Raw genomic sequence first — 26,483 nt, forward strand, 5'->3', positions numbered from 1 at the left:
AGGGATGGAGAAGCTGAAGGGATGGAGGGATGATGGTGGAGGGTGGAGAGTAGAGGAGCTGGAGGGATGGAGGGTGGAGGAGCTGGAGGAATGGAGGAGCTGGAGGGATGGAGGGATGGAGGGTGGAGCTGGAGGAGCTGGAGGGATGGAGGGGTAGAGCGGTGGTGGGGACATTGTAACTGGCTGTCCGAGCGCAAGCATGCACGCACGTATGCACACACAATCTGGTTTGGTGTATGTTATGAGGCTATGGGGCCCACACATAGTTTTATTGATGTTGTTGTTTACCCATATATTTGTTTTAACCTTTTATACAATAGAGGGCGCTGTCCCATTTGTATGAAATAAACAAGGGTTAGGTGGTGTCAGTTATTTACTGCAGTGAATCATTACTCTCTTCTGCTATAGATTTGAATCAGCATGAGTGCCATTGTAATATGAAAACAAATGATGAATACTAAAGAGAGTTCACCAGCTGTCTTCTTTTATGGTAAAGATCTCAACCATATTTCCAAGCAATGCATTACAACAAATTCCATGAAATGTTTAAGAAGGTAGAAAAGCGGATATCCTCCATAAGTTATTCTATTTCATGTCATGCTTTTATATATTTTTTTCATTTTTTTCATTATCTAAAAATCTAATTAAGTAGTACCATACTGTGATTGTTTTCACTTAAAATTGTCAAAAATAAACAAAAATAGCTTCTTAGCAAAGAGCAACTTCTCAAGCAAGATTGTTTGAGGTCTGTCTGTGAGTGGTCTGAGTTGGGAGGGGAAAACTAAAAACTATCTGTTATTGGCACAAAGATTTGGAACTCTCTTTTTTATTGGTCTATTACAAATGTCTGCCTGGTGTTGTCACCAGGCAGGCCAAACTCCATTCCACCAAAACAGGCTGAAATTTCAGTCGGTCTTTTCAAACAGCTTTTACACTAAAAGGGAATTATCATAATTTTATGTTTTCACAGTATTATTCCAACCTCATAGTGTGGAAATATACACTGCTCAAAAAAATAAAGGGAACACTTAAACAACACAATGTAACTCCAAGTCAATCACACTTCTGTGAAATCAAACTGTCCACTTAGGAAGCAACACTGATTGACAATAAATTTCACATGCTGTTGTGCAAATGGAATAGACAACAGGTGGAAATTATAGGCAATTAGCAAGACACCCCCAATAAAGGAGTGGTTCTGCAGGTGGTGACCACAGACCACTTCTCAGTTCCTATGCTTCCTGGCTGATGATTTGGTCACTTTTGAATGCTGGCGGTGCTTTCACTCTAGTGGTAGCATGAGACAGAGTCTACAACCCACACAAGTGGCTCAGGTAGTGCAGCTCATCCAGGATGGCACATCAATGCGAACTGTGGCAAGAAGGTTTGCTGTGTCTGTCAGCGTAGTGTCCAGAGCATGGAGGCGCTACCAGGAGACAGGCCAGTACATCAGGAGACGTGGAAGAGGCCATAGGAGGGCAACAACCCAGCAGCAGGACCGCTACCTCCGCCTTTGTGCAAGGAGGAGCAGGAGGAGCACTGCCAGAGCCCTGCAAAATGACCTCCAGCAGGCCACAAATGTGCATGTGTCTGCTCAAACGGTCAGAAACAGACTCCATGAGGGTGGTATGAGGGCCCGACGTCCACAGGTGGGGGTAGCCCTCCATGTGCTCGCCAGAGGTAGCCTGACTGCCATTAGGTACTGAGATGAGATCCTCAGACCCCTTGTGAGACCATATGCTGGTGCGGTTGGCCCTCGGGTTCCTCCTAATGCAAGACAATGCTAGACCTCATGTGGCTGGAGTGTGTCAGCAGTTCCTGCAAGAGGAAGGCATTGATGCTATGGACTGGCCCGCCCATTCCCCAGACCTGAATCCAATTGAGCACATCTGGGACATCATGTCTCGCTCCATCCACCAACGCCACGTTGCACCACAGATTGTCCAGGAGTTGGCAGATGCTTTAGTCCAGGTCTGGGAGGAGATCCCTCAGGAGACCATCCGCCACCTCATCAGGAGCATGCCCAGGCGTTGTAGGGAGGTCATACAGGCACGTGGAGGCCACACACACTACTGAGCCTCATTTTGACTTGTTTTAAGGACATTACATCAAAGTTGGATCAGCCTGTAGTGTGGTTTTCCACTTTAATTTTGAGTGTGACTCCAAATCCAGACCTCCATGGGTTGATAAATTGGATTTCCATTGATTATTTTTGTGTGATTTTGTTGTCAGCACATTCAACTATGTAAAGAAAAAAGTATTTAATAACATTATTTCATTCATTCAGATCTAGGATGTGTTATTTTAGTGTTCCCTTTATTTTTTTGAGCAGTGTATATACAAATCATGTTTTTGACTGCACTGGGCCTTTTAAGAAAATGTTTCCTAATAAGTTCCTTTATAACCTTTGTTTGATCCTCCTCAGGAGGATGCTAAATATGCGGCTGAATGTGGCCTCCTGACTGGGAATCCCAGCGCCCAATTAACCTGGATGAAAGGAATAGTCAGGGGTGGGTGTGTCAGAGGAAGGCCTCTCCACAACATGTAACTGGAAATCAATGAGATCCAACGCATTCCATTCAGGGAGGATATCAGATTTTCCTTGAATTTTAAAGAAAAGTTTTAAAAAATTGTCCAAATATAAAATGTCCTGCTTTGGGTAGTTATATGTCTTCAATCTACCGTGCATTGCAAGTAACTGCTTGTGTCAGTGTACGCTAGATGGCGCTATATGTATTCATGAAGATTCAATAAAGTCTGCACACGAGGCAAAAATACTGTTGACAAGAAACCATGAATAAAACATGCCTACACACATGTTTTCTCTACATGCAGAAGAAATCACTGACCTGTGGATAAAACGAAAAGCTTGCTAGGCTTCTCATCACCATTCAAATGATGGCTGAAGCACCACAGAATGTGGCAGAAACATCAGAGTTTTACATCCCAACACGTCTCATTGCAAACTAATGAACATGTTTATTTTAATCCAAACCCAGATGCTTTGGGTCTATGCAGAAATATAACTGTAATGTCTCAACATTGAGTCAAGTTAGTTTATCCGTAACAAACTTTGTCATTTTCACTTTGTGATTGGTATTGAGAAAGGCCTCAGAGCTGAAACAGCAACATGAGTTATATTATATATACTGTATATCTCCTGGTCTTGTTTTTCCTATTGGATAACTTCGTCCATAATAGGCCTACAATCTGTGTTCACAAGAAAAAAAACTATTATTTCACTCTTTGTTCAATTTTAAAGTAACCAGACGTGTCAAAGTCCTGTGTTTATGATTAATAGGTAATCTCCTCACTGTTTATATCTGATGCTTAATCACATTTCAATTTCCACTCAGATAAAGTGTTATTATCCTGTAGGTTTGGGAATAAATAAAAATCGAATCATATCTAATTTTATTTGTCACATGCGCCGAATACAACAGGTATAGACTTTACTGTGAAATGCTTACTTACGAGCCCTTTTTCCCAGCAATGCAGAGTTAAAAAGTAAAACATTTAGCAAATAAAAAATAGACTAAAGCTGTGTATATGTGCATCCCAACCCTTACACAGTCCTTACCAACCAGTGTGTATGTTGTGAGGATTCAGAAGTCTCTGATGTCATGAAGTTGCATACAGTAGGGATGACTGTGACTGTCTGTGTTCAGGAAGACTAGCATAATACACACGTACAGCCAACCAGCACCCCTCTGTCCCCCAGGCTTATCCTTATTTCAGCCGGCTCACTGATGGCTTATTACAGTCTAGACTGGCTGGTTTGTTTGTTGACACGTTGCACCACTTTAGTGGCTCTAATGAATTCGATCTGAATAACATTGTCATTGATCTAGGAAACAGACATGACACACAATAAAGTTTGTTCTTTCTATTTCATTTCTCAGTTTTTCCAAGAAACAAAGTGACATTGTTTACACCACAGGCAAGACTCATCAGAATTATTCTGTTTTGAATAGAAATCTTTTCCATAACATTTTCATGAACCCCATGCCCATATCCCTCCCCTGAAGCCTACTCCCTTATACACAGAATACTGTACATACCCATAGATCCTGCTCCTTCTCCTCTTTACAATACATTATACATCATTGTCAGTCATTGTATTATTAATAGCATTGAAATAAGTATACAGCTCTCTCCTTGGTAATAGGAATTATTACCATGATTGTACATATCATACCCTTTTCCCACAACTATTGGCATGTATTTTGATATCGTGAGGGGTCTCAGTATATGTCTCATCTCTACATTACTTTGTATCGCGTTATGCTGAACACACTACAGCCACAGAGAACACATCTCTGCAGTTCACCAAACAAAGAATATTCAGACTTGACAGAATTCTGTTTATTCTAGAATGCAAAGCGCCTTTATACAGCTGTTGTATCATGTGAGAGTTAATATAGAAAATAATAAGGCATTAAAAGACAGCACAAAAAAATGAGAGGTAAAACGATACCCAGTAAAATGCAAAGCTCTTGATTGGACTTTTCCATAGCTACGGTGGTTAAGTGAAGCAACATGTGGGGAAGTTAAGGTGTGATCCTGAACCCTTCTCAGACAGCCCTGTGGAAGTTAAGGTGTGATCCTGAACCCTTCACAGACAGCCCTGTGGAAGTTAAGGTGTGATCCTGAACCCTTCTCAGACAGCCCTGTGGAAGTTAAGCTGTGATCCTGAACCCTTCACAGACAGCCCTGTGGAAGTTAAGGTGTGATCCTGAACCCTTCTCAGACAGCCCTGGGGAAGTTAAGGTGTGATCCTGAACCCTTCTCAGACAGCCCTGTGGAAGTTAAGGTGTGATCCTGAACCCTTCTCAGACAGCCCTGGGGAAGTTAAGGTGTGATCCTGAACCCTTCTCAGACAGCCCTGTGGAAGTTAAGGTGTGATCCTGAACCCTTCTCAGACAGCCCTGTGGAAGTTAAGGTGTGATCCTGAACCCTTCACAGACAGCCCTGTGGAAGTTAAGGTGTGATCCTGAACCCTTCTCAGACAGCCCTGTGGAAGTTAAGGTGTGATCCTGAACCCTTCTCAGACAGCCCTGTGGAAGTTAAGGTGTGATCCTGAACCCTTCTCAGACAGCCCTGGGGGGCTTAAGACCAACTGTTACGTCTGTTCAGAGTCTTTAGACATGATTATGAGGTAAGAGAAACTCACTAATGAAAATCCCCAATTAAGAAGAATAATTTTAAGAGAAGAAGGGAAGAAGAAAGAAAGCCATATTATAAAAGTCACATTAAGCAATGCCATTAGCCTGTATGAGTAATCCATTGGTCTATGTAATACAGGATTTTGGCACTAAATTTCTCTGCATTAAAGCACAAGACACTGGCAGAAATGGGGGGGCTATGTTCAAATCACTAAAGTGATTTCATAAAACTGAACAACCACATCAAAAATACCAATAGTTTTTCTGCAAGAGAATCTAACTGGTACAGGAGGGGTAGGGAAATATAAGGGAATGGGGACCTAGTGACCTAGTGAGAATGAGTGAGGGTAACCGGTAGAATGTGAGGACACCAAAGAACACAGGCACTTGAGTGTCTTTTCGGATACACAGAAGACGTAGCCTGGTGCCTGATCTGTTTGTACTATCGTGCCAGCTCCTATGGTCATTCGGAGTTGGAAAGAAAGCACAAACAGATCTGGGACCAGGTTACATGGGACGTGTGTGTGATATGATCATAATTTTCTGTGGTTATATAGAGGGAGGGAACCTTAAAGCAGCATTTAGCAGGTGAAACAAAGAGTTTTCCCTGTTTCAGTAATAAAAAAAACTGAGGGATGGGGCTGGAGAAATGTAACCACTCCTCTCAAATTCACAGATAGAGCTATGGATGCAAGGACTGGCCATCCATGATATCAAAATTATTGTATTAACCATGTTTTGTTCACTTACATTTACTTTGTTTACAAACGTTGGAGTAAAACAAGCTTATATTTGGGGTTCTGATGGGATACGACAGAGGAACGAAGCTCATGAGGCATTTATAAGTTAAATTCTTTAAGAATCAGTGGGCACATATCATCAATTTATAAGTCCAAAAATGGATGTAGCAACAGCAGATTGCCCCTTTAACAAGCAAGTGATTAAGGGATGAATATTATTATGAAATAAATAAAAGTTACCCTGTTGGTAATTGACAGGCTGTGGGAAGCCATAATGTGGTCTGGAAATATCATAATTAATTGATATCCACCATCTCCACTCTAATCATGCTCTTGCTCTTGCATGCACACACACATGCCGTACAGGAATCTTTAATCATATTGATAAGACATCCAATCCCATTCTCAGCCTGTTAGTGTAATAATGTTCTGGCAAACACAAGTATCTTAGCAGTAAATGTGACTACTATCAACCTCATCTACTCAGCTGGACCACATGTAGGACTATTGTGTGTGTGTGTGTGTGTGTGTGTGTGTGTGTGTGTGTGTGTGTGTGTGTGTGTGTGTGTGTGTGTGTGTGTGTGTGTGTGTGTGTGTGTGTGTGTGTGTGTGTGTGTGTGTGTGTGTGTGTGTGTGTGTGTGTGTGTGTGTGTGTGTGTTGTGGTTGTCTTTATGCAGCATTGGTTTTTGGCTGAGATCCAGCTTGTAGGGTTCAGACAGGAAAGTGAGGGAACGAGAGCCTTCATTGTGACTGAAGCATGAGGCACAGCATAAAGTAAATAGAGGCTATTCTTTTAGCACTTTCACAAACACGGTAAGGCAGTTTGATTATTCTTACTATATAACTTTATATTACATTTTCTGTCATTTTCAACATACAGTATTCACAATATTCTTAACAAAATTATATTCAAGACAAACATATTTTCCCTTCTAACAGATCAGTTCAAGATTCCCTGTGTAAAAATGGCTACACTCAAAAAATTAGGCACTTTTTAAAAAGTATAATATATATATTTCTATATTTTTGTAGCTTTCATTAACATATGTATACTATATTTTTTTCTGTATGTACCTTTATACTATTTCACATTTTTATAACCATTTCCATGAAGTTTATGTTTTGGAAAAAGAAACAAAGTATCATTAAATCCTTGTTGTTGGTTGGAGTTGCTGTAATCACTCTTGATTGGCTAGATTTTTCTACCTCAAATAACCATGTCGTGTTGGTTATAACCAGCAGTTTTTTGGCACACATTAGTATTGGATAGCAACAACTGGATAGGATGACAAATAGTTAATGATGATTTGATAGGTCTATCTTCACCTCTGTTACTCCTCTTCCAGTGAGAAACATGCTGTTGGCCACCAACCCCACCATGGTTAGAAATGAGGAGTGTTGGACAGTGCTGCTCAATCCCAGGAGTAATGTCCACATGAAGACGTATCATTAACATTCTGAAAGAAAGGAAGAATAAATCTAGGTGTCAACAAACATTATAACAGTACCGTCAAGGAGAGGTCTAGGATTTACAATCACCTCAGAAGCCTAATGGGAAAATGGTTGAGACGCCCGAAAGAAGGAGATCTCTTTCTTTGTCTCGATCTGTCTCACACGCGTACATAACTGTAATGTCAATCAATAGATTTTGTTTTTTGTTTTCCTTGCTGTCTGTACACAGGTCATTAACAATGCCACTGGGAGACTCCTTTGTCTGTCTCCTATTCAGTCTGTTTGAGAGTGAGCTAGACTGAATCCCCCCCTCCCTCTCCCTTCCCCCCACCCATTTCATTATGTGACATGTTTGAAAGCTGCATCAAATAATTATATTTTTGTCTTGTTTTCAGCATTACAAAAACATGGGTTATGAAAGCTAAAATAACATTGCATCTCTGAGTGTATCACTTAAACAATGCCGTTTTAATTGACACACAAACTGCATGAAGTACAACAGAAAATTCAGGGAGAAAAGAGAATTCATAGGACCATTGTGATTAATGATCTCACATGGAAGTGTTTGAGTGGATGGCGTTGCATCTTAGATGCTGGGTTCTTTACTGATGACTCCAAGACTTCGCTAATTGTAAAACAACGGAATACGTTTATTTCACGTTCACACAGGAAGCCATCACTCTTTGCTGCTTCAGCCCTACTAATAACCCTACTGCCTTCCCAGGTGACCCCCTCCCTTGCCTCTCATTAGCCAATCACAATCTTTGGAGGGCAGTAACCCAATTACTATTAGTTAATTAAAACCATAACCCTCTTTGGAATTAATATGATTGGTTATTCTGAATAATAAGGTTTCCAATACACCACAGAGGGTCCTGAGCATCACTGGAGAGTAGAACAGAAGGATATCAGGGTTCTGCTTGAGAACAACCAGCTTGGGGACAAGGAAGCAGTGGATCCAAAGACGGCAAAGGGGAGTAAACACTAAGCCCAATCACAAAACAAGGGGCGCTTTGCATTCTTGGGCATTGCTTCAGTCGTGGCAACAACAACACAACACATTCCACTCCTGCTACACTAAATATGAGCCAACAAAAAACAGCGGACTCCTTATAATGTGGTCAAATCAAATAATCCTGAATTCTTTTGAATATAATTTTTTGTCAAGTCTGAAGAAACAGTTTTCAAAGAGGTTTATAAGCATGGCATTGGGCCTCCACCACCATGAGTAGCCTACGGTCCCCCACTACACTTCTACATCACAGGAAGCACGTACAGTTCTGGGACACTGTAAAGTCCATGGAGAATAAGAGCACCTCCTCCCAGCTGCCCACTGCTCTGAGGCTAGGCTAGGCTGTTACCACCGACAAATCCACTATAATTGAGAATTTCAATAAGCATTTCTCTACGGCTGACCATGCTTTCCACCTGGCTACCCCTACCCCGGTCAACTGCCCGGCACCCTCCACAGCAACCCGCCAAAGCCCCCACTATTTCTCCTTCACCCAAATACAGATAGCTGATGTTTTGAAAGAGATGCAAAATCTAGACCCATACAAATCAGCCGGGCTAGACAATCTGGACCCTCTCTTTCTAAAATTATCTGCCGAAATTGTTGCATATTACTAGCCTGTTCAACCTCTATTTCGTATCGTCTGAGATTCCCAAAGATTGGAAAGCTGCCACGGTCATCCCCCTCTTCAAAGTGGGTGACACTCTAGACCCAAACTGCTACAGACCTATATCTATCCTACCCTGTCTTTCTAAGGTTTTCGAAAGTCAAGTTAACAAACAGATTACCGACCATTTCGAATCCCACCGTACCTTCTCCGCTATGCAGTCTGGTTTCAGAGCTGGTCATGGGTGCACCTCAGCCACGCTCAAGGTCCTAAACGTCATCATAACCGCCATCGATAAGAGACATTACTGTGCAGCCGTATTCATCGACCTGGCCAAGGCTTTCGACTCTGTCAATCACAACATTCTTATTGGCAGACTCGACAGCCTTGATTTCTCAAATGATTGCCTCGCCTGGTTACCAACTACTTCTCTGATAGAGTTCAGTGTGTCAAATCGGAGGGCCTGTTGTCCGGACCTCTGGCAGTCTCTATATGTGTGTCCAAGGGTTCCATTCTCGGGCCGACTCTCTTCTCTATATACATCAATGATGTTGCTCTTGCTGCTGGTGATTCTCTGATCCACCTCTACGCAGACGACACCATTCTGTATACTTCTGGCCCCTCTTTGGACACTGTGTTAACTAACCTCCAGACGAGCTTCAATGCCATACAACTCTCCTTCCGTGGCCTCCAACTGCTCTTAAACGCAAGTAAAACTAAATGCATGCTATTCAATCGATCGCTGCCTGCACCTGCTCGCCCGTCCAGCATCACTACTCTGGACGGCTCTGACTTAGAATATGTGGACAACTACAAATACCTGGGTGTCTGGTTAGACTGTAAACTCTCCTTCCAGACTCACATTAAGCATCTTCAATCCAAAATTAAATCTAGAATCGGCTTCCTACATTGCAACAAAGCATCCTTCACTCATGCTGCCAAACATACCCTCGTAAAACTGACCATCCTACCAATCCTCAACTTCGGTGATGTCATCTATAAAATAGCCTCCAACACTCTACTCAACAAACTGGATGCAGTCTATCACAGTGCCATCCATTTCGTCACCAAAGACCCATACACTACCCACCATTGCAACCTGTACGCTCTCGTTGGTTGGCCCTCGCTTCATACTCGTCGCCAAACCCACTGGCTACACGTTATCTACAAGTCTCTGCTAGGTAAAGCCCCGCCTTATCTCAGCTCACTGGTCACCATAGCAGCACCCACTCATAGCACGCGCTCCAGCAGGTATATCTCACTGGTCACCCCCAAAGCCAATTCCTCCTTTGGTCGTCTTTCCTTCCAGTTCTCTGCTGCCAATGACTGGAACGAACTGCAAAAATCTCTGAAGCTGGAGACTCATATCTCCCTCACTAACTCACTAACTAACCCTCACTAACTCACCAGCTGTCAGAGCAGCTCACAGATCACTGCACCTATACATAGCCCATCTGTAAACAGCCCATCCATCTACCTACCTCATCCCCATATTGTATTTATTTATTTATCTTGCTCCTTTGCACCCCAGTATCTCTACTTGCACATTCATCTTCTGCACATCTACCATTCCAGTGTTTAATTGCTATATTGTAATTACTTCACCACCATGGCCTATTTATTGCCTTAACTTACCTCATTTGCACTCACTGCATATAGACTTTTTGTTTTGTTTTGTTCTACTGTATTATTGACTGTATGTTTTGTTTATTCCATGTGTAACTCTGTGTTGTTGTATGTGTCGAATTGCTATGCTTTATCTTGGTCAGGTCGCAGTTGCAAACGAGAACTTGTTCTCAACTAGCCTACCTGGTTAAATAAAGGTGAAATAAATAAATAAATAAAAAATACAAAAGACCTGATGAATCAACCTCAAGTTGGAGTGGTTCTGTTCTGTTCTGCTCAACAGCCCCATCTGCCTCCTCCACTGTTACATTACTGTTTGTATAGTGACCTTAGACAGTGCTGGAACTCTCAACACAAGCACTGTTGTAAAGAGCTGGAACAAGGCCTTCTTCTTCCTCCGTACCTCCCTTCTCAAGAGTTCTCAGCTCCATTCTCTCGCTCATATTTTGTCTGTTAACAAAGAATCTGCATTCTGTTCCCATAAAAACTCAATATTTCAACATCCACAACTAACTCAAAAACATTCATCCCTCCCTATTTACACTCACAGGCCAGTTTATTGGTACACCACCCTGTTCACGAAAATGTATTTATCCTATAGACAGTGAGTCACGTTGCCGTGGCTTGCTATATAAAGCAGGCAGACAGGCATTGAAGCATTCAGTTACTGTTTGATTGAATGTTAAAATAGGCAAAACGAGTGACCTAAGTGACTTTGAGTGTGGTATGATTGTCGATCTAGTTTCTCAGAAACAGCCACCCTCCTGCGCTTTTCATGCAAGACAGTGTCTAAGGTTTACAGAGAATGGTGCAACAAACAAAAAACATCCAGTCTGCGGCAGTCCTGTGGGCGAAAACAGCTCGTTCGTGAGAGGTCGAAGGAGAATGGCAAGAATCGCGCATAACAGGCGGATCACAAACATACGACTAACAACACAGTACAACAATGGTGTGCAGAACGGCATCTTGGAATGCACAACTCATTGATCCTTCAGTCATACAACTGACTAGGTATCCCCCTTTTCCTTTCCTTGTCATGGATGGGCTATTGCAGCAGACGACCACACCGGGTTCCACTCTTATCAGCTAAAAACAAGAAGAAGCAGCTCTAGTGGACATGTGATCACCAAGACTGGACAATTGAGGAGTGGAAAAACATTGCCTGAAACATGACAGCAAATTTAGTTTACTTAAGCAGCCTGCACAGTCCCCAGACCTCAACGCAATAGAGCATCTTTGGGATGAGATGGAACGGGCAGTTCACAGCATAAATGTACCACCATCTATTCCATTTTTTTAAATACATTTTTTTGTGTACTTTTTACCCCTTTTTTGTGATATCCAATTGGTATTTTACAGTCTTGTCCCATCGCTGCAACTCCCCTACGGACTCGGGCGAGGCGAAGATCAAGAGTCATGAGTCCTCCGAAACATGACTCTGCCAAACCGCACTGCTTCTTGACATACTGCTCGCTTAACCTGGAAGCCAGCCGCACCAATGTGTCGGAGGAAACACCATCCAGCTGGTGACTGAAGTCTGCTGGCAAGCGCCCAACCCGCCACAAGGAGTCGCTAGAGCACGATGGGACAAGGGAATCCCGGCCGGCCAAACCCTCCCCTGACACTGGGCCAATTGTGCGCTGCCTCATGGGTCTCCCGGTCACAGCCGGCTGTGACACAGCCTGGGATTGAACACAGGGTTGTAGTGACGCCTCAAGCACTGCAATGCAATGCCTTAAACCGTTGCGGCTCTCGGGAGGCCACCACCATCTAATCTTCAGCAACTGCATGATGCAATCTAGTTAGCATTGAACCAACATTTACATTTAAGTCATTTAGCAGACGCTCTTATCCAGAGCGACTTACAGTAGTGAATGCATACATTTCATACATTTTCTTTTTCCATACTGGTCACCCCGTGGGAATTGAACCCACAACCCTGGCGTTGCAAACACCATGCTCTACCAACTGAGCCACACGTGACCAATGCCCCGAAGAATTCAGGATGTTCTGGAGGCAAAGGGGCGTCTGACCAGGTTCTAGATGGGTGTACCTAATAAACTGGCCATTGAATGTATACCTTCAACCAGAGTGGAGACAGATGACAATGTTAACCCATAAACCTCTCTCACCTCTTGCATCATCCTCCATTGCAATGCAGTTTTGTTCCCTTTGATAAACCTAAATTCTCCAGTCATTGGATCATATAAATACACTCTGGCTTCCATTTCTATGTAACACACATTTCTAAATACACACACACACACACACACACACACACACACACACACACACACACACACACACACACACACACACACACACACACACACACACACACAACATCCTACAGCGTTTGCCATGTAAAAGCCTAAAGCCAACAAGCCACCCACACATCAACACAAACACCTGGCCACAATCCTGACCCCTCCACCTCCACCCATCTGAAATGGCTCATTACCAGTAGACAAATCAATTGGCTTCACTCTCTGAACGCCCACTTGTGATTACGAGAGACTCTCTATAGACAACCCTGAGCCTGGCAGGCAGCTATACAAATCTCAGCCTGGAAGGCAGCTCAACACTTCTCACAGACGGGAAGCCAATGTACACATCAGACATGGCTGAACGCTCTAGGGCAAAAACAAAGATCCATAAATCAAGTGTATCTGGCTGGGTGAGAAACTGAACATTGCTCTAAGAGGAGTAACCACTTTATGCTTGGTGATTGTTGTTACCACACAAGAGCTGACTGGGCTGTTCAATCACACACTGAAGGATAAGCACCTTGGGGTTTAGGAAATGGTTTCACAACAAGGAGGAAATTAAAAAGAGAGAATATGCTCAGTAGAACTGGGCAATAGGGAGGAGAGGAGAATAGAGGGGGGAGCAGAGTGAAAACAACAACACTTCCATTGGCATAACTAAGGAAACAAAGGGAATAAGACTTCCTTTGACGTAAGCAAAATCAAAGAACCCAAAATATCTGGCTCCTTTCTCGAGGCTCTGTAACACTCTGTGTAAATGCTGCTGACACAGGGCTCATGAGTAATCGTTTGACATACACTGACAGCAAACAATCTCTACCACAGGTAATGAAGACCACTGACACTGGTCAGGGCATGGTTATATGTACAGCCTGCTGACCACCAGACGTCATAGTTTATGGTTCAACTTCAGTCATCCGATTGAAGAATGCTAAAGGATGATATCATGTAACCTAACCTGTATTCCACTTCAGTTCTTTATACACGGCTTACAGTGCATCACCCAAAGGCTCTCCTTGACCTGAGAAGTATTCATTAATTACACCAGCAGTAATAGAAAATGGTGTCCTTACAACAGTAACAAAAGCTTTTATAAAGGCAATCCTCGTGAAAAACAGCTAAGAGTGTAAGGGTTACAACAAAACATTAACTCTTAAACTTTTTTGTGTGCGTTTCTCCAGAATTAAGAATTCCTTCATTGGATTTGGTTAGAATGAATGGGGAGGTAAACCTGGTGTGTATTTGTCTCCCCTTCCCCAATCTAATCCCTGTGTAATCCAGGAGTGGTGGGGCCAGGGTCAGCCTTTATCAAGTTGTATAAACTAAAACAGTCCTAGTTTACAAACGACAACCTCTGCTGTGTTAAAAGGCAACTAATGTTAATAATGCTAAATAGTAGTTGAGTGCCACTCAGATCCTATATATATATATATACACACACTTTTTTTCATATTTTCAAACAGCCGATTTATATTTTCCAACGGGGCTATACATTTGTGTGAGGTTTTTTTCTCACCTGAGTAGCCTCGTTTCATTGCCAAAAATAAAATTAAACCATCTAGTGTTCAGCGAAATAACAACACAATGTCATATACAGGTAGGCTAGTCAAATAATTAACATCCAATCACATTAACCATTACACTAACGGTCCGTATGTAGCCAAACGTAGCTGCTGCTCATGTTGATATCTGTACTGATGGTGCAAAAGCCATGACAGGGAGACATAGTGGTAACACGTTTGCAAGCAGTTGCTCCCGACGCCACTTGGGTACTGCAGCATCCACCGAGAGGCTCTTGCTGCCAAGGGAATGCCTGACAGCTTGAAAGACGTTTTGGACACTACAGTGAAAATTGTTAACTTTGTTAAAGCAAGGCCCCTGAATTCTTGTGTATTTTCTGCACTATGTAATGATATGGGCAGCGACAATGTAATGCTTTTACAACATACAGAAGTGCGCTGGTTATCAAGGGGCAAAGTATTGACACGTTTTTTTTTTAATTGAGAGACGAGCTTAAAGTTTTCTTTACTGACCATAATTTTCACATGTCTGACATGATGACGAGTTTCTCACATGACTGACCTATCTGGGTGTTTTTTTCTCGCCTGTATGATCTGAATCTAGGATTACAGGGACTCTCTGCAACTATATTCAGTGTGCGGGACAAAATTGAGGCTATGATTAAGAAGTTGGAGCTCTTCTCTGTCTGCATTAACAAGGACAACTCACAGGTCTTTCCATCACTGTATGATGGAAATGTATGATTCTTTGTGTGCAAATGAACTCAAGCTTACGAACAATGTCAAATGTGACATAGCGAAGCCCCTGAGTGAGTTGGGTGCGCAATTGCGCAGGTACTTTCCCGAAACGGATGACACAAACAACTGGATTCATTATCCCTTTCATGCCCTGCCTCCAGTCCACTTACCGATATCTGAACAAGAGAGCCTCATCGAAATTGCAACAGGCGGTTCTGTGAAAATTGAACTTAATCAGAAGTCACTTCCAGATTTCTGGATTGGGCTGCGCTCAGAGTATCCTGCCTTGGCAAATCGCGCTGTTAAGACACTGATGCCCTTTGCAACCACGTACCTATGTGAGAGTGGATTCTTGGCCCTCACCAGCATGACAACTAAATACAGGCACAGACTGTGTGTGGAAAATGATTTAAGACGGAGACTCTCTCCAATACGACCCAACATTGTGGAATTATGTGCATCCTTTCAAGCACACCCTTCTCATTAACCTGTGGTGAGTTATTCACAATTTTCAATGAACAAATAAGGTTTTATATGTAAGATGGTTAAATAAAGAGCAAAATTATTGATTATTATTATGTTATTATCTGTGCCCTGGTCCTATAGGAGCTCTTTGTCATTTCCCACGAGCCGGGTTGTGACAAAAACTCACACTTATTCTTATGTTAAATAAATGTATCGTATAGTGTGTGTGTGTGTGGAAGGCTTACAATGATGGCAAAAAACAAAATTTGAGAATGCGCTGACCCTGGTGCTAGAGGGGGTATGCAGCTGGAGGTTAAATGTTTGAAGGGGTACGGGACTATAAAAAGTTTGGGAACCACTGGTCTCGACAACCTCTCAGAGATGGACAAAAAGGTGACAGGGTTAGTTTGAGGTCGTTTGTGAAGGGGTGTTGGTGTTACAGTTGAAGTCGGACGTTTACACACACCTTAGCCAAATACGTTTAAACTCAGTTTTCACAATTCCTGACATTTAATCCTAGTCAAAATTCCCTGTCTTAGGTCAGTTAGGATCACCACTTTATTTTAAGATTGTGAAATGTCAGAATAATAGTAGAGAGAATGATTTATTTCTGCTGTTATTTTTTTCATCACATTCCCAGTGGGCCAGACGTTTACATACACTCAATTAGTATTGGGTAGCATTGCCTTTAAATTGTTTAACTTGGGTCAAACTTTTTGGGTAGCCTTCCACAAGCTTCCCACAACAAGCTGAAGGAATTTTGGCCCATTCCTCCTGTCAAAGCTGGTGTAACTGAGTCAGGTTTGTAGCCCTTCATGCTCGCACATGCTTTTTCAGTTCTGCCCACAAGTTTTCTATAGGATTGAGGTCAGAGCTTTGTGATGGCCACTCCAATACCTTGACTTTGTTGTCCTTAAGCCATTTTGCCACAACTTTGGAAGTATGCTTGGGGTCATTGTCCATTTGGAAGACCCATTTGCGACCAAGCTTTAACTTCCTGACGGATGTCTTGAGATGTTGCTTCAATATATCCACATAATTTTCCTGCCTCATGATGCCATCTATTTTGTGAAGTGCACCAGTCCCTCCTGCAGCAAAGCACCCCCACAACATGATGCAGCCACCCCTGTGCTTCACGGTTGGGATGGTGTTCTTCTGCTTGCAAGCCTCCCCCTTTTTCCTCCAAACATAACGATGGTCATTATGGCAAAACAGTTCTATATTTGTTTCATCAGACCAGAGGACATATCTCCAAAAAGTACGATCTTTGTCCCCATGTTCAGTTGCACAATCAACTTAGTGTATGTAAACGTCTGACTCACTGGAATTGTGATACAGTGAATGATAAGTGAAATAATCTGTCTGTAAACAATTGTTGGAAAAATTACTTGTGTCATGCACAAAGTAGATGTCCTGACCGACTTGCCAAAACTATAGTTTGTTAACAAGAAATTTGTGGAGTGGTTGAAAAACGAGTTTTAATGACACCAATCTAAGTGTATGTAAACTTCCGACTTCAACTGTACATGTGTAAATACCCTTGCAAACTCTGATGGTGAAATAAGATGTATTTTTCAACTCAAGGGAGGCAGCAGTCATTTTAGGAGGCCAGCCAACACCTCAACCCTGAAGCAATTGTGTGCCAGAAATGTATTCCATCACACAGAACAACAAAGATTTCTACTACTGATCATATTTTTGATAGCTAACATGCCCATTTCGGTGTGCATTTGGTGATAAAACAGATAGAAAACAGGTGTTTAGTACCTTTACCTTTTCCATCTTTCCTGCTGCTCTGATGATGTGCTCTCAACTCCTCTGATTTGCAGAAATCAATACTGGCATAGCCAGGGTTGTTCCCCAAACCAGTCATGCCTCCCCCAACTGCCCCACTGTGGACGGATGTGAAGACGTTGTGGGGGACGGTGGCTCCCCCCTCCAGTCCAGTCTGAGAGCTGTCCTTAATGTCCAGGTCCAGATCAATATAGTTAAGGCCTTGTACAGCAGACCCAGAGGATGAAGCCTGGGCTGCGGGTGCAGCAGGAATGGCACATTGAGACATAGCTGCCTGTGCATTCTCCCACGGTGAACCCCCCTCTAGCCCTCCGTGCCGATGAGGCGATGCTGCCTGGGCACTCTCCAAGAACAAGGAGCCTGAGGAGGACAGGTGGAAGGGGAGAGAGGGAGGAGTCATGATGAAGGTCTCAGAGCAGTGGCGTCTCCGTCCCAGTTGGTCGCCCCTGTCAACCCTGTCTCTGGCCAGCCTGCTGCTTTGGTTCTGGGCAGGAGATGAATAGGACTTTTCTGAGGGAAAGACCAAGCCTGGTTCCTGCTCCATTGATGATTTTTGGGCAGCGTGCATGGCAGGCGCTGCAGGGTTAGACCCTGAACCCATGCTGAAGGCCATCTCTGTGTAGTCTGTATATGACGTGGGTAAGTCTGTTGGTACTGCCGCCCAATGCCCACCTACATTGCCCTCTGCTGCCCTAGGAGAGGGCCTACTACGGGCCAAAACTCGGGGCTTCGGGGCGATGGCTGGGGGCAGGCTGAAAGGTGATTTAACAGGGCTCCGGGGGGATGGGCAAGGGGAGTTCCCCATCCCCAAGTCCATGTTGACGTACTCAGCAGAGGCAGCCAAGGCAGCGGGGGTGGCCAGAGGTACAGAGAAGCTGCGGGGGAGGTTGGTGGAGCCACTGTGGCAGAGGGCTGGACAGTGCAGGGGCCTCTGGGTTCCATGGGTCACTGACAGTCCATGCTCTGGCCCCCACTGGTCTCCTCTCCTACACCCCACGTCACCACCCCTGAACACAATGCTGACATAATCCCCAGGGCTCTGAGGCACTGTGGGAAGGAGATTCTCCTTAACCCTTGGCAAAGTGTTAGCTTTAGACATGTCCACAGACACACTGAGGGGACGAGGCTTCATCTGCTGTCCCCCTGGGCCATGCGATGCACGTTTTTGCTGGTAGGATCCGTCCTTTGAGCGTGCTCCCCCATTCCTGAACCCGCCATTCCTGAACCCTGGCCCTGTTCTTGTTAGTTGTAGCCCTCCCCCTGTTGCCACTGATTTGGGCCTATCATCCAGGCTCTCACTGCTAGCTGAGCTGGAAGAGAAGGAGGAAGAGGAGAGGGAGAGTTGACAGCCTCCTGCAGGGCCAACTGTGGCTGTGTCCCTCTTGCTGTAGCCCACTTGTCCACCTCGATTTCCAGGACCGTCATGGTCGTGATGACCCCTCTCCTTCCTTTTCCCTTGATCTAAGTCATCTTCGAAGCGTGTGGAGAGTGTGTGTTTGTAGGATCGTGGCAGAGAAAAGTAGGAGTAGACCATCTTGGGTTGTAACTGGTTCTGTTCAGGTTGGGAGGGGGGTGTGCTGCAAGCTGAGCGGATGCTGATAGGAGACATGTTCATGTAGTCACTGCCAGCTCGGCTCTCCATGCTGCCCCTGCTCCCCCACATGGCCATTCCATGCAAGTCTGGGGAGCAGCTGCTGTTGGGGGACATGACCATGTAGCCCTCTGAGATAGGCAGGCAGATGTGCTGGGGGGGAGACACACTATTGTTGGGAGTCATGGCCATGTACTCATCATCAGCCCCAGGTTTGGCACCGACGTCAGACACGGCCACAGACAGAGAGAGAGAAACAGGAGAAGCCGTCACTCCGGGTAACATGGCCATGTAGCCACTGTCCACTGGTGCCCCTCCTCCTCCTCCCACCTCTCCTCGGACCCCATCAGCCCTCGCCCGGGTCTCCCCAACCACGACCGCCACTGCCGAGCCCCCTGCTGCCGAGCCCCCTGATCCACGTTGTGACACAAAGGCATCCCTGCTAATACTCCGCGACATGACAGCATACTCTTCGTCCTCATCCTCTTCCTCTTTCCTATGAGGGGCCAGGCGTTCGTGGGCAGCCAGGGGCAGGGAGGCCCTCTTGCTGAGGAGTCTGCGCTCTGCCTCACACTCCCTGCTGGAGGAGCGTCGCAGCATCCTGCGGCCCTGAGGACGCTGATTGGACCCAGGGAGGCTCTCTCTCTGGCCCATCACTATGTAGCTGGAAGAGCTCTCTCCATGAGCATGGTGTCCCATCCCCCCATGGGACCCTCCTGGCAGACTGGGGACAAGCAGGGAGTGCTCTCCTGGGCTAGAGCCATACTCGTCTGAGGAGCCATAGTCACTAGGGGAGCCCGACACAGAGACTCTTTGAGGGACACGGGTGTAAGAGCAGATCGCTACATTTCCCATTGCCCCTCCGACTAGTCCACACTCTGAGCCATGACCAGAGCTGGAAGAGAGGCTTGGGGCTGGGGAGGGGGCTGGGTTGGGGCTGTAGCGGGCCAGGCTGAGAGTGATCTTAGCTGGGGTTGGAGCTCTTGTGGGCTTGGGTCTCAGGGTGGGTGTAGTGGAACAGGATCCATTCAGGCTGGGACTGGAACTTGCCCATGCCCCCCTGGCTCCACCTCCACCCTCCTCCATCCTTCCCCCGATGCTGGCTGTACGCGCCCTGGGGAACCCGTTGCGTGGTGTGGGTGAAGTGCTGGTGCAGCTGGCCCCGCCTGCTCCAGGGGTCTCGGTCCGGGATCGTCTGCCGAAGCCCACCTGGCTGGGGGGTAGGTTGGGGTGGTGGCGGCGGGTGGGGACACTGATGGGGTTGGAGGCGGTGCCACCTCCAGCTGTAGCTCCCACAGACTGGGACTTACTGCGCTGGCGGAACTCCTCACTCAGAGCCTTCATGGCCTCCAGCAGGGTCTCGTGCATGTTCTGGGCCACCACCGAGTCCTCCACCTGCATCCAGAACTCCCCAGGCCCCGTCATGGCCGAGCGGCCCACTTCGATGAAGAAGAAGTTCTCAGAGTGGCCGCAGCGACGCACATTCATCAGCTGTAGGACCACAGTGGCCATGTCAGAGTTGAGCTTGACGAAGTTGACCGTCTTGTCGGTCAGGCACAGCCGGTAGATGCCCACTAGGTTTCTGGCCTGGCCAAGCCCTTTAGGCCACACCTTGACCTGCCACACCTCCTTAAAAGCTGGGCCTGGAGGAGAGGGGAGTCCACACTCCCCACCACTGCCACAGTTCTCTGGGCTTTTACCTGCAGAGAATCACAACAAAGACACATATCAATACACGGCAAGACAAAAAACTATGCAAAGAGATATACATTGTAGAGACAGAGAGAGACAAACACAGAGAGACAGAACATTACGACGGTTGACAGACAGGAGACCAAAATATTGTATACAACATTCCTATATTATCAAAGGTCAGAAGGAACGTCAGTTGTAGCACATACAGCACATTTAGGAACACCGCACCCTAACTGGCTTAAAAATCGCTGTCCATGTGAGAGACACATTACTAGCCCCATTATTCATGCAGGCAGGTGTTGTTGCATGAATGCATTCATAAAAAACTATATTTGAAGACAGTATCATATAACAAAAACACTGCATGATGGTTAAGAGCATGTGGTGGAGTGACATTTAATATTGTGTGAATAAGGCATATTTTTCAAAACCATTTCTTTAACATTATTGGGTTGGTGCAATAAAGACTGTTTATAGTCATGAAAATTATCAATCTTTATAACCTACAAGGTGTCAATACTCTAATTACAGGTTATTACAATGTTATTACTGACAATCACATTGTAACTCCAGATATGTTTCATCTAACAACATTCATGCTCCACTCAAGAAACCAACATATGTGTTAGTATAGCCTTGTTCTCTATACTGTATCTTAAATTGGGTTGTTCCACGAAATGAGTGCCTTTTACGTTTTCAATTGACATGTAAACCCTGTTACAGTCAACCCTGTTGATTTGTTTGGCACTTAATAGGCACTTACTATAGTCACTTTTTTATATTTAACCTCTTGAGATGGAAAAAACGTGTTTCTTATTAAGTTGAACATGTGCTCTTTGACGATGTTAAAATTAGGTGAAATCAAACGTTTTTGGGACCAAGTTACACTACTTAAAAGGTACCCAATTAGTGGAATGACCCAATTACATATGCCTATATAAATAGAAAATACAATAACTACACCCTTACAATAAAGACAAACGTAATGTTGAGGAAATGATGTGCCACATTATTACAATCATTATTATGATTTTTTATATCATATTACTACTGAAACGATAGCAGAGGGAGTTAGTGTCACAGCATAACAACCTACTGTAAACACGACGGAAACGAATAGAACCCCGTTTCCAAATGAAAACACGGAGATGCTGCGGCTCTCCCCCATGCCAGCCAACGCCATAGCACAGAAATGTAGGTTATGCGCACGACGTGCAGAGTTGTGTGTAGAAAAATAAAAACATACAGCGGACTACTCGGCTGCATCCTCTGCAGTAGCCTAGACTATGCGCTATGAATGATGGCGTCCTGCAGCCTATTTGGTCGCGAATAAGAATACAAATATTCCATATGCTGGTTCATGCACGTTTGCAATAATGTTGTAGGCTAACCTGCAGGAAAATTAAAATGATGAAAAACATTATTATTATGGTTATTATACTGCTGAGACAGAGGGCATGCAGCAGTGGTCCACCACCCCATTTGAACTGCTATGCACCTGCTCATAGGATAGGCCTATATGTTGATTACTAATAGCAATATTCTGTATTCAATGTACTATATACTACAAAGAGCATGACACGTGTGATGGGCTATAAAGGATACATTAACATGATGTCGCGTTACAGATGTAAATGTCAAATGGATGTCAATCCAGAATGGCTAGACCAACATTGGCCCATGCAGACTAAACGCGCAAGGGGAGAATTGAGCATGTATAGTAAACCCTTGTACTATGCCTTACATTTCCACTGAAGGTCCAGCATGGCCTGGTACCATTCATTCTGGACCTCCTCACTGTCAGCTGCAATGGCAAAGCTCTCCCCGCGGGTATATATCACTATCATGTGCTTGTTCTTGGAATCCGCCCGCTTGTTGATGTTGAAGCAAGTCTCCAGATTCAGAGCTTTTTTCGGGACAGGTGACTTGCTTTGGAATTTCTTCTCATTCTCATAATATTCTAGTCGGGCAGGGCCCTGTTCCGATGCATCTCTCAAAACGAAGAATCGCCGGTGCATAGATTTCTGCTTGCGGAGATACCCGCTTTTCCGAACGTCCTCGTAGCTCTGCTGCTGCTGTAGCAGCTCCGCAGCCTGGTTCTCCATTACTAGGCAGGTCTCTTGTTTTGCTTGCTTAAAATCACCCCCACTAAAACGAGCAGGCTATTAATTTATTATAGCCACATTACTATTTTCCTTCTCATCGTATCCATATAGTGAAGCATCCAACGCGCGTGCGTTCAGAAAAACCGAGCTAATTTGAACATGTGTTATTTCTATAAATCAACATTTTCCCCCGTCTGCGAGCACACATAGACTGGCACATGCGGCGAGTGACGCCTGCACTGCTCCCTATAGCCAGCCTATGCTGCTTGCTGGAGTATTATGCCCACTCCTACTCAGTCTGTTTACTGTAGCCTGGCCTACTACTACTCTGCATTGACTGTCACATTGATGCTCCTCTATGCATGTTCATCTGCTGCACACTTTTATTGAAACGTCAGTCAAATGACTGTTTGGGTCTTGAGATTGATAGTGGGGCAAAACTGAAAGGACATTACGTTCAGTTAAGGTTAATTATCATAAAATACAGGATCTCGGGTTCTTGTTTACTGTAGGCCTACTAAGAAAACAAATATTGGCTAGTTTATTTAGGCTATCACAAGCCAGTGATCGCATGTTTTACCATCGATTGACTGATCAATAAATATCCATAAGTTAGCCAATTAGGCTAAGTTATGTTCAATTTAGCCGTTATATGTACTTACAGAAATAAACCTCTTAACTAGTCAAAAAGAGAAAATAAGACCAGACATCTACGGATTATATTTTTGTGAGCCATATCATTCCATTTCTATACCTAACATTTTTTTAATATTCAATGCGGAATCCCTTCTGACCATTGACAGATTTATCCAATCATGTTTTCATCGGAGCGTTTGCGACACCTGTTGGTCACTCCTTGTATGGGTTTGTATGGGTTTTGCACATTCTGTGGGCTATGCATCAAGCAGCCTGCACGGTAGTCAGCGCTGAACGCAAAAAGATTGATGCTGATTCAGCACCCACGGCCGTGAACAGCGCCACGTCAGTTTTTCAACGTCATAAATGTTAACAGCGGTGCGGTCAACGCTTCAGCACCATGAGGATGAACACCTCTGCGGTCAGCTCTTCAGCACCACGTCCGTGGACAGGGCTGCGGTCAACAATTCAGCACCATGCCAGAGTTTTCACACCCAGAGGTCCAACAGGCTAAGGGCCTCTTTACACCACATAACTTTTGAAGACACAAACTATGTCCAGGAGAGATACTTGGGTAGTGTAAAGAGAACGATCTAAATACAAACCTCTCTTTAATAAGAGATGTCTCCCACACTACCTCCAGGATGTCTACATCATATACCCCCCTCTGAGTGGTACAGTGTAAAGACAATGGCTCTCCCACACCACATGTCCCTGCAATAATTTAATTATCTTAATAAATGTCAGTGTTTCCCCTATTTTGTTTGTTTTGTTTTGTTTGTCTATCAATGGAGGCTTCTTGGAGGAGCAAGGTGAGGACCATCCTCTGTGAATTTCATAAAAATAAAAACAGTGAAACATTAAAAAAGTTATCATTTTCAGATAGAACTATACTAAATATATTCACATCACCAAATCATTAATTAAAACACACTGTTTTGCAAAAATAGTCTACAGTAGCCTCAGCAGCACTCTGTAGGGTAGCACCATGGTATAGCCGGAAGACAGCTAGCTTCTGTCCTCCACTGGGTACAATGACTTCAATACAAAACCTAGGAGGCTCTTGGGGCTCACCCCCTTCCATAGACTTACATTTTTCCCCACGGAGGGCCGAGTGTCTATGGGTTTTCGCTACTCCCTTGTTCTTGATTGATGAATAAGATCACTAATTACTAAATAACTCCCCTCACCTGGTTGTCTACTAGGTCTTCATTGAAAGGAAAAAACAAAAACCAGACAGTACTTGGCCATTAATGGAATGAGTTTGACACCCCTGTCTGTAGGCTTTTTTACCGCTCGGTCTGAACAGCTCTAAATGATTGTCACGCCCTGACCATAGAGAGCCCTTGGTTCTCTATGGTGTTGTAGGTCAGGGCGTGACTAGAGGGTGTTCTAGTTTTTTCATTTCTATGTTGGTGCTCTTGGTATGGTTCCCAATTAGAGGCAGCTGATGTTCGTTGTCTCTAATTGGGGATCATACTTAAGTTCTCCATTGTTCCCACCTGGGTTGTGGGATATTGTTTTGTTGAGTGCTCTGTTAGTTCACGGTCGTTGTTTGTTTATTGTTTTGTTTAAGTTTCACTAATAAAAGATGTGGAACTCGAATCACGCTGCGCCTTGGTCCGTCTATCCCAACAACCGTGACAATAATCTGTGTCATTGTGTGGCTGCAAGTGAGAGGCCTGTTGACTCTTTGGAATTCCATTCTCCTTTCACCTTAAGAATTGCTAAATTATAGGAATTCAAATTAATATCATAGGAAATTCTGCTCTCATCTTTGCAATCACTAAAATACAGTGGTGTAAAGTACTTAAGTAAACATATTTGGGGGGGGGGGGTGTATCTGTACTTCACTTTACTATTTACATTTTTTGACAACTTTTACTTCACTACATTCCCGAAGAAAATTATGTATTCTTTACTCCATATATTTTCTCTGACACCCAAAAGTACTTGATACATTTTGAATGCTTAGCAGGACAGGAAAATGGTCTAATTCACACTTATCAAGAGTGTTGGAGCGTGCCCCTGGCTATCCGTAAATACAAAATGTAACATAAAATGCTGCCGTCTGGTTTGCTGAATAAAGAATTTGAAATGATTTATACTTTTACTTTTGATTCTTAAGGACATTTTAGCAATTACATTTACTTTTTATACTTAAGTATATTTAAAACCAAATACTTTTAGTAGGATTTTACTGGCTGACTTTCACTTTTACTTGAGTCATTTTCTATTAAAGTATCTTTAATTTTACTCAACTATGACAATTTGATAATTTTTCCACCACTGCTAATATACGTGTTAACATTAGGCAAGGAGTAAGGAAATGGAAGAAAATGGAAAATGATAACAATAACCTTAGGCCTACTACTGTAGCAGCAACAACAACATCAATTGCTCATCATCATCCGTCTCGTCTATCAATCAATCATACAATCAATAATAGCATTTCGTCTAACGTAAAGGCATAAGATACACAGCCTATTTTATAGCTGTAGGCCTACAGAATTTCAACGCCCTTTAAAAAGGTGTCAATTCCTCCTTCCTCACAATGATCACACTAATGATTTACTCACTCTGATTTGCCAGTAGTCATCATTTCAAGGAGGGTAGGAAAGGAAGGATACATTATGCGACTCGTACTCGCGGTTTCCACTAGTTACCACAGCCACAAAGTGAATCGTAAAAATGAATGAAAACAAAAAGTAGCTTTTTGGTATTAAAAGTTTAGACACATGGTCAGCAGTGTGGTTATGGTTTAAAATCAATTTTTAAGAAGGGTTAATTGTAGAAATACGTGGGGGGGTCATGACTTTGTGGCTGTGGTAACTAGCCATTCGAACATGGCCATTTGATTTGAAATAGATGGCCAACAAACACTCAAGCCAGAGTTTTTCACTCAATGTATTTCACACGACTTGATAAAAACACAATATCCAACATGTATATTATACATTCTGAGTTTATGTTAAACATATTCTAGTTACATGATCTATCATATCGTCTTTTGAAAGATATTGATGATATAGACTACAACGTGAAGGTATAGACAACGGTTGGCCCTAA

At 43.9% G+C, this 26,483-nt stretch overlaps 1 protein-coding gene across 1 annotated transcript; it reads right to left on the bottom strand.

Moving 5' to 3' along the window:
- Positions 1–7,109: 7,109 nt before the first annotated feature.
- Positions 7,110–23,007, bottom strand: LOC106567885 (insulin receptor substrate 1-B-like). Its single transcript, XM_014137742.2, has 3 exons — positions 22,418–23,007; positions 17,367–20,678; positions 7,110–7,363 (listed from the first exon to the last, which is right to left on the bottom strand). Exons 1-3 carry the CDS (start codon positions 22,776–22,778, stop codon positions 7,356–7,358), a joined length of 3,681 nt encoding a protein of 1,226 aa, XP_013993217.2. The 5' UTR covers positions 22,779–23,007; the 3' UTR covers positions 7,110–7,355.
- Positions 23,008–26,483: the final 3,476 nt, after the last annotated feature.

This window comes from Salmo salar, chromosome ssa13 (assembly GCF_905237065.1).
Source record: "Salmo salar chromosome ssa13, Ssal_v3.1, whole genome shotgun sequence".
NCBI lineage: Eukaryota > Metazoa > Chordata > Actinopteri > Salmoniformes > Salmonidae > Salmo > Salmo salar.